The sequence below is a fragment of the Gigantopelta aegis genome, unplaced genomic scaffold (genome assembly GCF_016097555.1).
Source record: "Gigantopelta aegis isolate Gae_Host unplaced genomic scaffold, Gae_host_genome ctg2220_pilon_pilon:::fragment_2, whole genome shotgun sequence".
Lineage (NCBI taxonomy): Eukaryota > Metazoa > Mollusca > Gastropoda > Neomphalida > Peltospiridae > Gigantopelta > Gigantopelta aegis.
In genome coordinates, this window is record NW_024532872.1 from 24,115 (window position 1) to 39,329 (window position 15,215).

Consider the following 15,215-nt stretch of genomic DNA (forward strand, 5'->3'; position numbering starts at 1 on the left):
TCTAGTGGTGTCGTTAAACAAAACAAACTTTAAATTTAACTATTTGGATGACTTGCTCCCATTTTGACTATTTAATTAAACTCGAGAGTAGGACCAACAGTTCACGGTTTACTGAAAGATCTGGGCCAGATGATATTTTCATTTTAACATCAAAATATTCAGACCTGCCAACACGAAACATGGGCATTAGCGGCCGTGACACGTCGATGTTTGAGACTGAGTGTAAAACTGTGTTGTCGTCAACACGGATAACGTGGAGAGTGGCGTTGTCTGAGTCTACTAACAGTCCGAGTGTGACAGTGAGTCGTGTGTCGTGTTTAAAACCTGTCACAGGACTGTGATACAGCAGCTCTCCACGTGACAGAACACCTAAACAGAGACTGTTGTGAGATCTACAGCGGAACACACCGACACACCAAGCATGTTCGTTGTTCCAAATCCCGTCTACATCGTCACAGTGTCCGTCCATACAAACACCGACTTCTGCTGCTGCGTTGTCTAATTCTACCGATCCTACTACCGTACAGTCCACTTCCGTCTCCCAGTAAGATATTCCTCGTCGTGGAATGCACGTTCTGGCTGTCACTCCAGAGAAACGCTGCAGACCGGAAGTCTGGTTAGAAGTTGATGTTGCTGAAATTTTGTTCACCAGAATTTCAGATTCGTTAATACTACATATCATCCTGTAAATATTCTTCCGGTCAAACTCTACAGTTGGTACTGTGAGAAGGAAAGTAAAAAAGATGAATAAACAATATGAACATCGTATGTTTTTCTTAACTTTATGCTAAATAGGTTAAACGTTAACAATGCCCCACGGATTACGCAACATGTGTTATGTAAGTATTTGTGTATAATTCCTAGAATTGTTAGTGGTTATGTTTGATTAGACAGATTTTCTGTCACACACACACACACACACACACACACACACACACACACACACACACACACAGAGAGAGAGAGTCAGACATGCATACATACATATACACACACAGAAACACTGGGTGGGGGGGGGGAGAGCAAACACGATTTCCGCGAACTACAACATGGACTCTCTCTCTCTCTCTCTCTCTCTCTCTCTCTCTCTCTCTCGTTCAAATTGCCATTTTTAGTTTCAAAGTAGTCTTTTGAGTTGAAAATTGACCTTTTTAGTTTAAAATTGATATTGTGCGTTTAGAAGAGGCATTTTCAGATTTTTAGTTTTAGTTCAAGGGAACCTTTATCACTGTGCTCTGAATTTTACTACACCTCTACCTCCTCCTCCCCCCCCCCCCCCAACCCCCTCCCCCGAAACACACACTGTAGTTATATTAGGCTAGGTATATCTCTGGTGACGTGCTTTTTGTCAATCGTTCACTCTATAGTCATGTCTCTTTCTCTCTATTTCAGTCTCACGCTCCTTGCAACAACTTTGGTAAATATTCTTTTCTTAATCATTATATACTCTTGTAGCTGAAAAGTTGCATGACAGACAACACAATTGCTCTCCATCAGAGGATCAGGTAGGACATAAAACCATTTAATGTCATGGGAACCTTCCGTCTGAACAGTCATTCCACTTGTTGAGGCCTAGTTTCATGGTAACACCAACTGTCAAGTAGCCGATAATATGGACAAGCGGTAACAATGAATTTGGTTAAATCTAACAGACTGAAAGTATGAGATGTTTGCTGAAATTCACACATTGATTTAACCATATAATACAGAAAGACGTGGTCGTTACTTACAAAGAACTTCTCTGTATTGTCCTGACTGATCGTCAGCACCGAAGAGGATTTTTTTCATCACATCGTCATCTGAAATTAAAAACAAAAAAGTTTAATGTTTAACTACGTCACTAGACACTATCGGGTAATCAATGATAGGCTATAGGATATCAAACATCTGATAATCATTGGTAGGCTGTAGGATATCAAACATCGGATAATCAATGATAGGCTGTAGGATATCAAACATCTGATAATCATTGATAGGCTGTAGGATATCAAACATCGGATAATCATTGATAGGCTGTAGGATATCAAACATCGGATAATCAATGATAGGCTGTAGGATATCAAACATCGGATAATCATTGATAGGCTATAGGATATCAAACATTTGATAATTCTGTGACATAGTCTTTAGAGGAAAACCCAATACAGGATCTCTTGAAAGCACTTTCCCGTAGACAGGACAACACATACCACTTTCTTTGATATAAGAATCATTGAACATTGTTTGGGACGGGAAACTTTGTCTCAAATAAATATTAGTAAAATGTGTTGTTATATATATCACAATGACCGTTGTTACTACGAGATTTACACCATTCGACCACAAATTGTTATTCTGTTCATGACCCCGAAATTCACACCTTCCTACACCGACAGAGCAAAATAGGAACAAACGTGCATCTGACGTCTGAAAACACCTCTTTACAACGACATTACATAATCACAGTTGCCGTAACACACAGCCATTTGGCATCCTTCATCTCCTTGTGAGCCGACAGTGTCACATGATATCCGAATAATCGATGTCAACTAAATCTGTTGACCTGTACATGTATTGGTTTTGAAAATACATCATTAGTTATTCAATTAAACGACTAACTTGGAACAATCAAGTTTACGTATTTTATGACATGTTGTAAAAGAAGTAGGTACTAATCGTAGACGTCTTTAACCAAGGAATGATTAGATTGACAGTGAATGCGCCTTGTTTAATAATAATATATTTTATAATGGTCTGTGATCTCTCCCCGTCGGTGAGCTCTTGGCTCTTTCTCATTTCAGCCATGTGCACCACGGCTGGTATATCATTTGCCGTTGTATGTTCTACCCTGTCTGTGATAGTGTGCATACAAAAGAACCCTGGCTTATATATAAGAAACTGAACATTTATATCATATGTTTTGTTCAAAGAATAAACTTAATACATTTTGTTGAAATACACTGTATTATACACCTTTTGAAAAAGTCATTTTGCTTTGAATATTTTCCACTGGATTCTGTTACCTGTTAAATTAATGCACGTCACGCAGGTACAAAATCATTATATATTAACAAAAGGCCCAGTTTGCCTGTGTGTAATGGTTGAACAAACATCGTGACATACCGTTGGGACTACTTGTCGGACTAGCAGCAATCACACACCTTGGAATACACTACCCTTCAGTGTTAATATGTAAGTTCCATGTAAGCCTTTCTCCAACCAATATCAAGTCGTCTTGTCGGACTAGCAGCAATCACACACCTTGGAATACACTACCCTTCAGTGTTAATATATAAGTTCAATGTAAGCCTTTCTCCAACCAATATCAAGTCGTCTTGCAAATTAAATACCCGACCTTATTCAGATATCGGGGCGGGACGTATCCCAGTGGTAAAGCGTTCGCCTGATGCGTGGTCGGTCCAGGATCGATCCCCGTCGGTGGACCCATTGGGCTATTTCTCGTTCCAGCCAGTGAACCACAACTGGTATAACAAAGGCCGTGGTATGTACTATCCCGTCTGTGAGATGGTGCATACAAAAGATCCCTTGCTGCCAATCGAAAAGAGTAGCCCATGAAGTGGCGACAGCGGGTTTCCTCTCTCAGTATCTGTGTGGTCCTTAACCATATGTCTGACGCCATATAACCGTCAATTAAATGTGTTGAGTGCGTCGTTAAATAAAACATTTCTTTCTTTTTTTATTCAGATATCAGATGCAAATAAGACCAATGATGCACTGAAGCATGTACCTGTTTTGTTGGAACTCAAGTAAAGCAATAACTTTATTTTGTGACTGGGACAGGTTAATACATGTATATATTTTGTGATGGCAAATTCAACTGTCCATTTTGGATATCATAGTGGTTATTGTAATTTTGTGGCCGTTTTAGCAGGTTCAACCATTAATTTTTGTAAAAACAAAATAGTGACCGCTGGCCGTATTGGACAGGTGGCTGTTATATACAGGTAGAGTAAAGAAGGAAATGCCTAGGGTGGGATTTATGTTGGCGGTTATATGCAGGTGACCATTAGACCAGTCTCGACTGTATATTTAATTATATAACAAACACTATTTTTTGTAATTCAATAATAATAATAACAATAATAATAATATTATTATTATTATTATTATTATTATTATTGTTATAAAATATATTATTAGTTCAAATCATATGACAAATAATTAAAACTAAATGTAATATGATTATATCACATTCTACATATATTATGTTTCATAACCAACACATCTTCATTGCTCATACATTTCTGAACAGATCCAGTACACTGGTAACGTCTAAATAAATACCAAAACGAATATCAGAAATGCCACACGTGTGGAGAAAGAAAGACGGGGGGAGGGGTGGGGGGTGGGGGGGGGGGGGTTGGGACCATGATCTTAAGAGGTGACTAGGTGGTGAGGTAAATACTACAATACCCCCCGCTCGCTCAAAACGTGAGAAGGAAATGCCAACTATGCCATGTTGGGACGTGAACACAGACAAGCTAGTAGCACAGTATAGGACATGTTGGTACATGGACATAGAAAAACTAGCATCAAAGTCTAGGACACGTACAGCTGGAGATACAACAATCACACGTTGGCACGTGAACACAGACAAGCTAGTTACAAAGTATAGGACATGTTGACACGTGAAAACAGACAAGCTAGTACCAAAGTATAGGACGTGTTGGCACGTTAACACAGACAAGCTAGTACCAAAGTATAGGACATGTTGGGACGTGAACACAAACAAACTAGTACCAACATATAAGACATGTTGGGACTTGAACACAGACAAGTTAGTACCAAAGTATGGGACATGTTGGGACGTGAACACAGACAAGTTAGTACCAGAGAATAAGACATGCTGGGGCGTGAACACAGACAAGTTAGTACCAGAGAATAAGACATGTTGGGACGTGAACACAGACAAGTTAGTACCAGAGAATAAGACATGCTGGGGCATGAACACAGACAAGTTAGTACCAGAGAATAAGACATGCTGGAGCGTGAAAACAGACAAGCTAGTACCAACATATAGGACATGCTGGTATGTGAACACAGACACGCTAGTACCAAGGCATAGGCCATGTTTGGGCATGAACACAGTAAAGCTAAATCCAAAGTATAGGGCATTTTGGAACATGTACACAGACAAGCTATTACCAAGTACAGGACATCCTTGGACGTGAAAAGAGACAAACTAGTATAGGACATGTTGGGACGAGAGATCAGACAAGCTAGAATCAAAGTATAGGAAATGTCAGGACGTGATCACAGTCAAGCTAGCTCCAAATTATGGGATATTTTGGGACGTGAACACAGACAAGTTAGTACAAACATATAGCAGATGTTGGTATGTGAACACATACAAGCTAGTACCAAAATATAGGACCTGTTAGGACATGAACACAGACAAGCTAATACCAAAATATAGGGCATGTTGAGATGTGTACACAGACAAATTAGTACCAACGTATGGGACATGTTGGGACGTGAACACAGGCAAGTTAGTACAAAAGTATTTTTAAAAAAAACCAGTCAAACAAGTGCTAAAGTATAGGACAATGGACGTGAACTGAGACTAGCTTCTATGAAAGTATGGGACATGTTGGGACGAGAACACAGACAAGCTAGTACCAAAGTACGGGAGATGCTGAGATGTGAACACAGACAAGCTAGAAACAACATATAGGACATGTTGGTATGTGAACACAGACAAGCTAGTACCAAGGCATAGGCCATGTGTGGGCGTGAAAACAGTCAAGCTATATCCAAAGCATAGGACATGTTGGGACGTGAACACAGTACAGCTAGATCTAAAGTATAGGACACGTTGGGATGTGAACAAGCTATTACCAAAATATAAGACAATTTTGGACATGAACACAGACAAGCTCGCACCAAAGTATAGGACCTTTTGGGACGTGAACACAGACAAGCATTTACCAAAGTATAGGACATGTTGGGACGTGAACACAGACATGTTAGTATTAGAGAATAGGACATGCTGGGACATGAAAACAGACAAGCTAGTAACAACGTACACGGTATGTTGGGACGTGAACACAGATAAGTTAGTACCTAAGTATGGGACATGTTGGGACATGAACACAGGCCAGTTTGTGCAAAAGTATAAACGACAGTCACTCTAGTACTAAAGGATAGGTCATGTTAGATCCAAAGTATAGAGCTTGTTGGGACGTGAACACAGACACGCTATTACCAAAATATAGGACAACTTGGGACATGAACACAGAAAAGCTCGAAATAAAATATACAAGTTGGAACATGAACACAGACAAGGTAGTACCAAAGTATAGGACATGTTGGGGCGTGAACACAGACAAGCTAGTACCAAAGTATAGGACATGTTGGAATGTGAACACAGACAAGCTAGTAGCAAAGTGTAGGATATGTTGGGATGTGAACAGACAAGCTAGTACCAAAGTATAGAACACTGACTAGTAGAGATACAAAGAATGTCGAGTTGCTTCATTGTTTGTTATGCTGTGGAGAGTATATAGATTATTTATGAGAAGCATGTTTCCACCTACAGCCTAATAAACCAATGCGGTGGCAACACAGTTTATGTTATTATCCACACTGTGTGTTGCAAAATTATCGCAAGCATAGTGGGATATGTAGTAGTTATACCCACACTTTACGAGGTGTATCAGTGAATATCACTAGTTTTGGTCATGGGGCCTCCGAGGCGACGCTGTGGAGTTTCTCACGACCAAAACTGTTGGGATATTCACCGCTACACCGAGTAAGTGTGGGTATAACTGACTTATACCCCACTTAAGGTCGAGTGAATTATTATATTAGTTCTATGGCTAATAAAATCAATAACTAGAAAGTAGTAAATAATGAAACGAATGGAACGTGGACGAGACGCCGTGAACCTCACATTTTGCTCTGGAACAGTGAAACTGTCTATGTTAGTTGTTCCTGTCGCACTTGTAAATGCAGTTTGATGCAGTTTCACCAGTGTCTGTTTGGGCTGTACTGGTATCAGAATATATTAAAACTCAGGGACGTAGTTTATATTTCTTGGGATGCGTATAGTATGGAGAATTAAGTATTAAAATGTTATTTCCGAGAACATTTTTATATTTAGATTGTCTAAAAAAATAACTTTTATGATATGAAATAATATTTAATGATTTTTTGGGGGAATTTTTTTGGGGAATTTACTGCATAGGGGGTAGTTGATACCCCTACCACACTAACTACAGCTCCGCAGATTGCATGATTTTAACAGACCTATCGTGCTGTAAATATCTCAAGGGAACTATTATGAATAAGTGCGCGTGTGTAATTTGATGGCTCTTTCTATTGGTTGAAATATTACGAAAACATAATTTGAACTTGGGTATATGCAAATGATGTCGGCCAGCAAACTAATTTTTGTAAATGGCTTGTTCTATTGGTTGAAATATTACGAAAACATAGTTTGAACTTTGTTATATGTAAATGATAAGTGTAACGAAGCAAAACCATTTTTCTCTTATTTTGTAACAGCGAATTATTGTTAAAGAAGGTCGTGGGTGTGAAAATAAGCCAGCGAGAAAAAAACAGAAGAGGAAATTGAATACCAGAATGGAATTTGTTTTGTTTTGTTTAAAGCGGCCCTCACATATCGGTCCTAAAACAGGCCAAAAAGGTTATTTTCGCTGCCCGATTTCTACGGGCTCCTCGAAAAACCTAACTTCCAAATCTGCGATATTCCAAGCGTGATTTTAGGTCGTGGCAATCCCGTAGACACGTGACTAGACCCCCCGAACCCCCACCCCCCGGCGGCCTGCCGGAAACCGACCGGTGATCTGGCGGCCGCCTAAAGATTTTGACGAAAAGTATTAGAAAAAATTCCGCCGGGCACCGTGGGACTTTCACGGGCCCCTCACGGCCACCCTACGATATCCTCTCGGAACCCTCATGGAACCCGGGCGATTTGTACAACATCGGCCGGGCGCCCCGCTGGTCCCGACCGGCCCCTCCGGCAGTTTCTAAACGGCCCCCACGCGGCCTCATCAATCGCCATTCGCCCGGCCAGGCTACGCCAGGACGCCTACCGATCTGATCTTTAATCAGTCGGCGACCGCCAGAATATCTAACGGTGTCCAGCCGACGCCCTGGCGGCCGCACTGTCTCCACTGCGATCCAATGTTCAAAGGGCACCGCCCGGGCCCCCTGTAATATGTGAGGGCACACGTCGCAGACGTGAAATTCGCCCGATTCATCCACGGGCTCTAAATCCCCCGGCGACTCCTGCAATTAGAAAAATCGCGCGGACGCCGGCTGATATGTGAGGGCCGCTTTAGTTAAATGGACTTCATTTTCTGTGCATTTTAATTTGGACGATCAAGAAGAGTTTAAATTCTAACTGCAGGAGGAGAAATGTTTTTGAAGACTGTTAAGCTACTGATTCCCGCAAACGATAAGTGTAAGTTATCGGTGAATACATCTATACTTTTAACAAAAGAAACCATAACAACGAGATCGGAAGTGGGGTATAATTTTCAATACATATAATATCAATAAGTACCAACACATTTGTAATTATAATGCAAGTGCACATATTTTAATTTAAATAAATATTCTGTCTAGACTATGAAGTAACTTACCGTTGTTTCTGCTGTGAAATACAATTCCATCATTAGTCAGCTGATGTCCACAGAGACTAATGAAACACCTGTGAGGTCCAGTACACGTTGGCTTATACGTAACGCTCCCCGCACCAAACGAAATCAGTTGTGTCTTCGGTTTCTCCTCACCCTTCATTTCAGTGTCTGGTTCAATCATTGCTTTTAACATATCTGTCTGATTGCCGACTTTAGTTTCCTTTGGTAGCAATGTAACTTGAATCACACGGGATTCGTCACCTTTTTTGGCATCCGTCACCTCAATACATGGTTTTATCTGCGACATATCAACCACCATTGTACGTTTCTGCAGGATTTTACAAACCTCATCAAAGGTATCCAGATCTACGTCTACCTTTTCCATCTTCATATTCAACAGTTGAGGTATTTCTAGCAGCCTTCTGGTTTCCTTCTCCAGATCCTCAGACATTTCTATAAACTGAACAGCGCGTGCATACGACATCGCTTGTTGACAGTAAAGAGAATGTTGACTTTTACTGTCATTTGACTGAGTTAGCCTCTCCAATTTCTCATTTCTGTCAGCCTGTTGTTTGGCCACGTTAGAAATTACTTGTTCTTTTAATTGTTGTCTTTTCTCAGACAACATTGTGATGCATTTTTCATATGAGTCATCAATATCTTGCAAACGTCGTTCTTTCATAACACTTAGTGCTTCATTCTGTTCAACAAGCTTGCATTTGTAACCTTCTGATGTGTCTTTCGACGTTTCTAAATCGCATAGGATTGCTCTAATTTGATCTTTCTTTGCCTGATAGACATCTTTTAGGTCTAGTATCTCGTGATCTCTATGAGAGATAAGAGCGCACGATGAACAAACAGCGACTGAACATACCCTGCAGAATATATCCAAGTTCATATTTTCGTGGTTTGTACAAATATATTTCTGTTGGAAAAGGACTTCTTGGGGCATGTTGATATATTCCGAAATAAGAACAGTGTGATGATGTTTCGACATTGCAAATTTCTTGTGGTATGCTGTACATGCTTGACACATGTATTCGCTGCAGTTCATACAACGCACTGTTGCTCTACAACTGTCCGGACACTCGTTGCACATAATTTCATCCAGCTTGTTTTTCATGTTAACATATTCAATTAAATTCCTCAACACCTTGTTCTGTGGAAATGTTCCTGGAATGTTCTTCTGAACAGGCCAAACCTGTCGACAGTTGGGACATCTTACTCCAGCTGGTGACTTCTCCCAAATCGACTCCAGACAGCGACAGCAGAAACTGTGGAAACACGGTAAGATACGTGGAGATTTGTCTTGATCGTCAAAATACTCCAAACAAATCTCACACGTAACGAACTCGTCACGAATTTCCAGAATTTGAACAACATCGCTTTCAGCCATGTCCAGTTAATAGATTATTCACTTGAATGATAAACTGGATTATTATTTCACGTGTATACAGCCAGCTGTCGTGGACTACGTTTGACGTTCTAATAACCTCTGTTAGCAAAGTCTAGCTTCTTGATTTTCACCTGGAATAAAAATAAAATTTATCATGTTCCGGAATAGTTAATAGAAATAAAATGGTCACGGCAACAACGTCATTATTCGTCTGAATAATGAGTAGAATGTCCGTGTCTGCATCCTTGTATATTTGTATACGGCAACAACATCAATATTCGTTTCGATAACGAGTAGAATATCCACAACTGCATCTTCGTATATTGTTATACTGCAACAACGTCATTATTCGTCTCGATAACGAGTACAATGTCGACAACTGCATCCTCGTATATTGTTTGATACAGAGAGTAAAACATTTACAACGTCACGATGTTACTTATTGAGATTTGAATTTCTTTTAAGATCGCCAGTGCGTGACAGATCTATTAGCTTGCCGACCTCCTTTCGAAACGCCAGCGAGTTTGCCGTTCAGTTAGGTCCGTAACTATTAGTCCGGAGGTGGGGTGTGGGGAGTGTATATAACGTGTTTCTCGACCTATATGAAACAATGACAAATTGTATGTTCGTATGTGTGTGTGTGTGTGTGTGTGTGAATTTACAAATTACTACATATTCTTAACTACCGGTTAAGGTTCTTCTATTTACGAAAAAGTCACTGCGAATCGGTGCAGTAGTTTCGAAACCTGCCGATTGACACTTTCTATATTTCGTTAAACAATGTTTATTGTTGGTTTTATTAACACAGTTAACTTTTCTTATTAGTATTATTATTATTGTTAATTCTATTTTTGATGCCACTGTTGTTGTAGGACACACGTTATCACTCACGATGTCACACACACCTGTTCCGCCCCTGATTGTACGCCGACAGCCCGTGAATGTCAGAGTGTTCTACAGCGAATACAAGTACACAGCTTTCAGGTACAGACATGTACGTTTCCCGGAAAATTACGAGGTCAGGTTTCAGGAAATCCGCAGTGTGACATGACAAGACACTGACCTAGATACGAATCACGTGTTATTACACATCGATACAGGTAGAGCAGACGCGTAACATGGTCTGAACCTGGGAGGGCGCGGGGTTGGGGGTGGGGATCAATAATGAACCTAGCGAGCCGTGTGTACATTTCTCTTGGGGAAACCTATATGAATAAACTGATATTGGTCTAGTGTAGGCGTACGCTACAACAGCTTGCTCTGAATGTGCACGTTAAACCCTATGATAACGACCATACTCGAGTGTCCTCTGGAGTTATACTAGCATATAACGCTAGAAGACACGCGGGCTAAGTCTAATACTGCATTGTAAAACAAAATGGTTTAGTCCACACACACCCTAACCCCACCAGCCAACGCCCCTGGGTACAGGTTTACCATAACTCCACCTGTCGGTTAAGGTCTGTTGCACCAAATCATTTCTCATTACCGATGATGTTAACAATAATTTGTTTCTAAGACACCTGATAGAAGTTGTGTATCAACACACCAAAGCAATACCTGCATAAAATACAACAACAAAAACAATAACAACCCCCCCCCACCAAAAAAAAAACATATATAAAATAAAAAAAATAAAAAAATAATAATAATAATTAGAAAATAAAAATTGAAAGTCCACAAAAAACAGAAAACAAACAAAAACAGAAAAGCAAGAAACAAACAAACAAATAACACAAAAAAAAAAAAAAAAATCCACCCTACATTTAATCTACGTGTAAAAACTAATGATGAGTCACGTGGCATTTGAGAGATTTAAAGAATGTTTTATTAACGGCATTTTATTTCTTCAGAACATCACACTTCCATTTTTTTTTTTTTAAATTGTACCCAATACTGGTTTCGGGGCCCAGTGGTAAAGCGCTCGCTTAATGCGCGGTCGGTTTTCGGATCGATCCTCGGTGGTGGATCCACTGGGATATGTCTCGTTCCAGTCTGTGCACCACGACTGGTATATCAAACGCTGTGGCATGTGCTATCCTTTTTGGGATGGTGCAGATAAAAGAGCCCTTGGTTTTAATGAATAAATGCAGCGGGTTTCCTCTCTAAGACTATAATTGCAAAACTAGCAAATGTTTGACATCCAATAGCAGATGATTAACGATTCAATGTGCTCTAGAGGTGTCGTTAAACAAAACAAATTTTAACTATACTGGTTTCAATCTCTAGTGTATTCTGCGTAGCAATGGTGTGTTAAATAAAAGGACGTTAGAATCATATATTACTGCCGGCCGCAGTCAAAGGCCATGGAATGTGCTGTCCTACCTGTGGTTAAGAGAATATGAATATATCTTACTACTAACGGAAACATTTAGCGGGCTTCCACTATGATAATACGTCACAATGACCAAACGTTTGACATTCAACAACCAGTGATTAAGATATCAAGGAGCTCTAGTTGTGTCGCTAACTTTATCTATTATATCTGCAGCTGTTTTAGCAACATTAGCAACTTGAACATGGAAGTCTCCGATTTGGTACAGTGCAACCTTCACAGTTATTAAACCTGCTAGAACAGGGCGACCTTTCAGCAATGTAGTAAACCTGTTAGAACGGACCAGGGTGACTTATCAGATATAATATATTTCTTTCTATAGATTAATTATTATTGTTACTGGATCAACCAAGGCAGTTACTGTTACAGTGTTTAAGAAATGAAATTTGGGGGACTGCAATTAGGTTTCATTACAGAGAGAGAGAGAGAGAGAGAGAGAGAGAGAGAGAGAGAGAGAGAGAGAGAGAGAGAGAGAGAGAGAGAATTCGTCACGAGTGTCTTTTAATATGGAAGATATCAACCGAGTCTCTGTTAATCAGTATCTGTTGAAGCTCTGAGGAGAAAAATACCGATTAACTAGACAAGGTTGATATTTTATATATTAAAAAAACACGAGTGGCGAATTCTATTTATTCTATAACACTTCTAAAATAACATTTTAATGCAAATTTTTTTTATAAATCACAGTACTGAAGTAGCAGCCATCAGTAATATGACGTCATCACGATTAACACAAATTAGTTTGACGTCAAGCATTTTAACTAAATCTTTGAAAACGTTACGTTCAGGTACACAGGTTCTGTTGGCTTGTAAGCAAATGACCACTGCAACACATTACCTAGAGACTTTGCAAATTTGCATACCATTATTAACCGGGTAAACGCACTAAATTTATCACATGGGTTTATGACATGGATATCATGGGTAAGTTATAGGATATATACTGACAAAATAAGAAACTTCCGCTAACTTTGCTTGAACATAACTTGATGAAACCAAACCGAGGGAATAATTGTTATATGTGCGTTTAAAGAGTGTTCCATGATGCATCGTTTGGTGCAAAAATCATGGCCATAGGTTAAGAGAAACTGGGAGAAATTTTCACCAAGTGTGGTAGGGGTTAAAAAAAAAAAAAAAACCCACTTAATAACAGGTATGACCACCTCTTGAATTGACCACTGCAGTGCATCGCAGGCGCATAGAATTGACTAAAGTGTTGATTTCTGCCTGTGGAATATTGTTCCATTCCTGAATGAGCGCTTGACGAAGTTCGTTGACGTTAGCGAGTGGGTTGGGACGACGCCTCAATCGTCTGTCCAGACTATCCCAGACATGCTCGATGGGGTTGAGATCAGGACTTTTAGCGGGCCAGTCATCAATGAAATCAATGTTATTTGTCCTAAGAAAATGTACAGTGTCTCTAGCTGTATGAAAGGTGGCATTATCATGCTGAAAAATCGAGACGTTGGCGTTGTTATGGAACAGAGGAATGACGTGATGAGCGAGAATGTCATCGCGGTAACGTTGAGCATTTAATTTGCCATCAATGACGACTAGTGGTGAACGATAACCATGGGCAATGGCTGCCCAGACCATGACAGAACACCCACCCCCGAAACGATCTCGTTCAAGAACACAACAGTGAGCATAGCGTTCATTTCTCCTACGGTAGACGCGCACCCTGCCATCACCACGTTGTAAAGAAATTCTGGATTCATCCGAAAAAAGAACGGTATTCCAGCGTCGTCGTATCCAACGAGTGTGTACACGTGCCCAATTAAGACGATTTAGACGATGACGTTGCGTTAAAACGCATCCGACGTAAGGACGTCGTGCATGTAAACCGTTCTCCCGCAGACGATTACGAACAGTTTGCCCACTGATTCGGTTATTATGAAGCCCAGGTGTGTTAGCAGCAGTAGCAGTGGCAGTTTGGAATCGATTGCGCAAATGCGTGTTCATGATATAGCGGTCTTGACCACGCGTTGTAACACGCGGACGTCCACGACGTGGCAAGTCGTTGGTGCTTCCTGTCGTTCGAAATCTTACGCGAAGATTTCGTATCGCTCGACTAGAACTCCCAACATGCATTGCAATGTCTTCTGTCGACATGCCAGCATCAAGCATGCCAATCGCCCGTTCGCGTAAATTATTGGGCATTCTTGACATACTAAAAATGCTAGAATGTAAAAAACGTTAATTTGTTTACAAATTTGTAAGCGTTTTCGTTCACTTGACAACAATGTCAATAAGATAAGTAAAACAAATTGACCGAATACTACACGGGACATGTCGAACCATGCATGCACGTGCAAATTGAATTTCACGTTGTCGACGATTAACAGTGCAGAAATAATCGTTAATACAGTTAATACAGTTCAAGGCTAATACTACCTATATAATTTCATTACACATTACACAAATCGGAAGTTTCTTTTTTTGTTCAGTACATATATACATACATATACATATATACATACATACATATATATATATATATATATATATATATATATATATATATATATATGCATGTATGTATGTATGTATGTATGTATGTATGGAACAAGTTAAGTGCCCCCTACTATTTTGACCTGACAGTTGAAAACCTGTCCTCTGTCAAGATATCTACGGCATAGAAGCCAGAACATGTGCTATTTAGTAAACAAAGTTATTCGTGTTCAATAAACAGGGACAACAATCGAACAATTTTAGTAAATATTAAAAAGAAAAACATTTTTGTACCCGTTATTTAAAATCCCCCGACATTTTATAATATAAACCACACGTGGAATAAACAAAAGAACGTTCATAATTCCCAGATATGTCATGTGTGTGATTACATCTGCGTGTGTGCGTGCGTGCATGTGTCAACCAC

General features: G+C 39.9%; 1 protein-coding gene across 1 annotated transcript; it reads right to left on the reverse strand.

Moving 5' to 3' along the window:
• On the reverse strand, nucleotides 1-10,502 carry LOC121391360 (E3 ubiquitin-protein ligase TRIM71-like). Its single transcript, XM_041523018.1, has 3 exons — nucleotides 8,610-10,502; nucleotides 1,731-1,799; nucleotides 1-720 (listed from the first exon to the last, which is right to left on the reverse strand). The coding sequence occupies exons 1-3, from the start codon at nucleotides 10,000-10,002 to the stop codon at nucleotides 68-70; spliced, it is 2,115 nt and encodes a 704-aa protein (XP_041378952.1). The 5' UTR covers nucleotides 10,003-10,502; the 3' UTR covers nucleotides 1-67.
• Nucleotides 10,503-15,215: the final 4,713 nt, after the last annotated feature.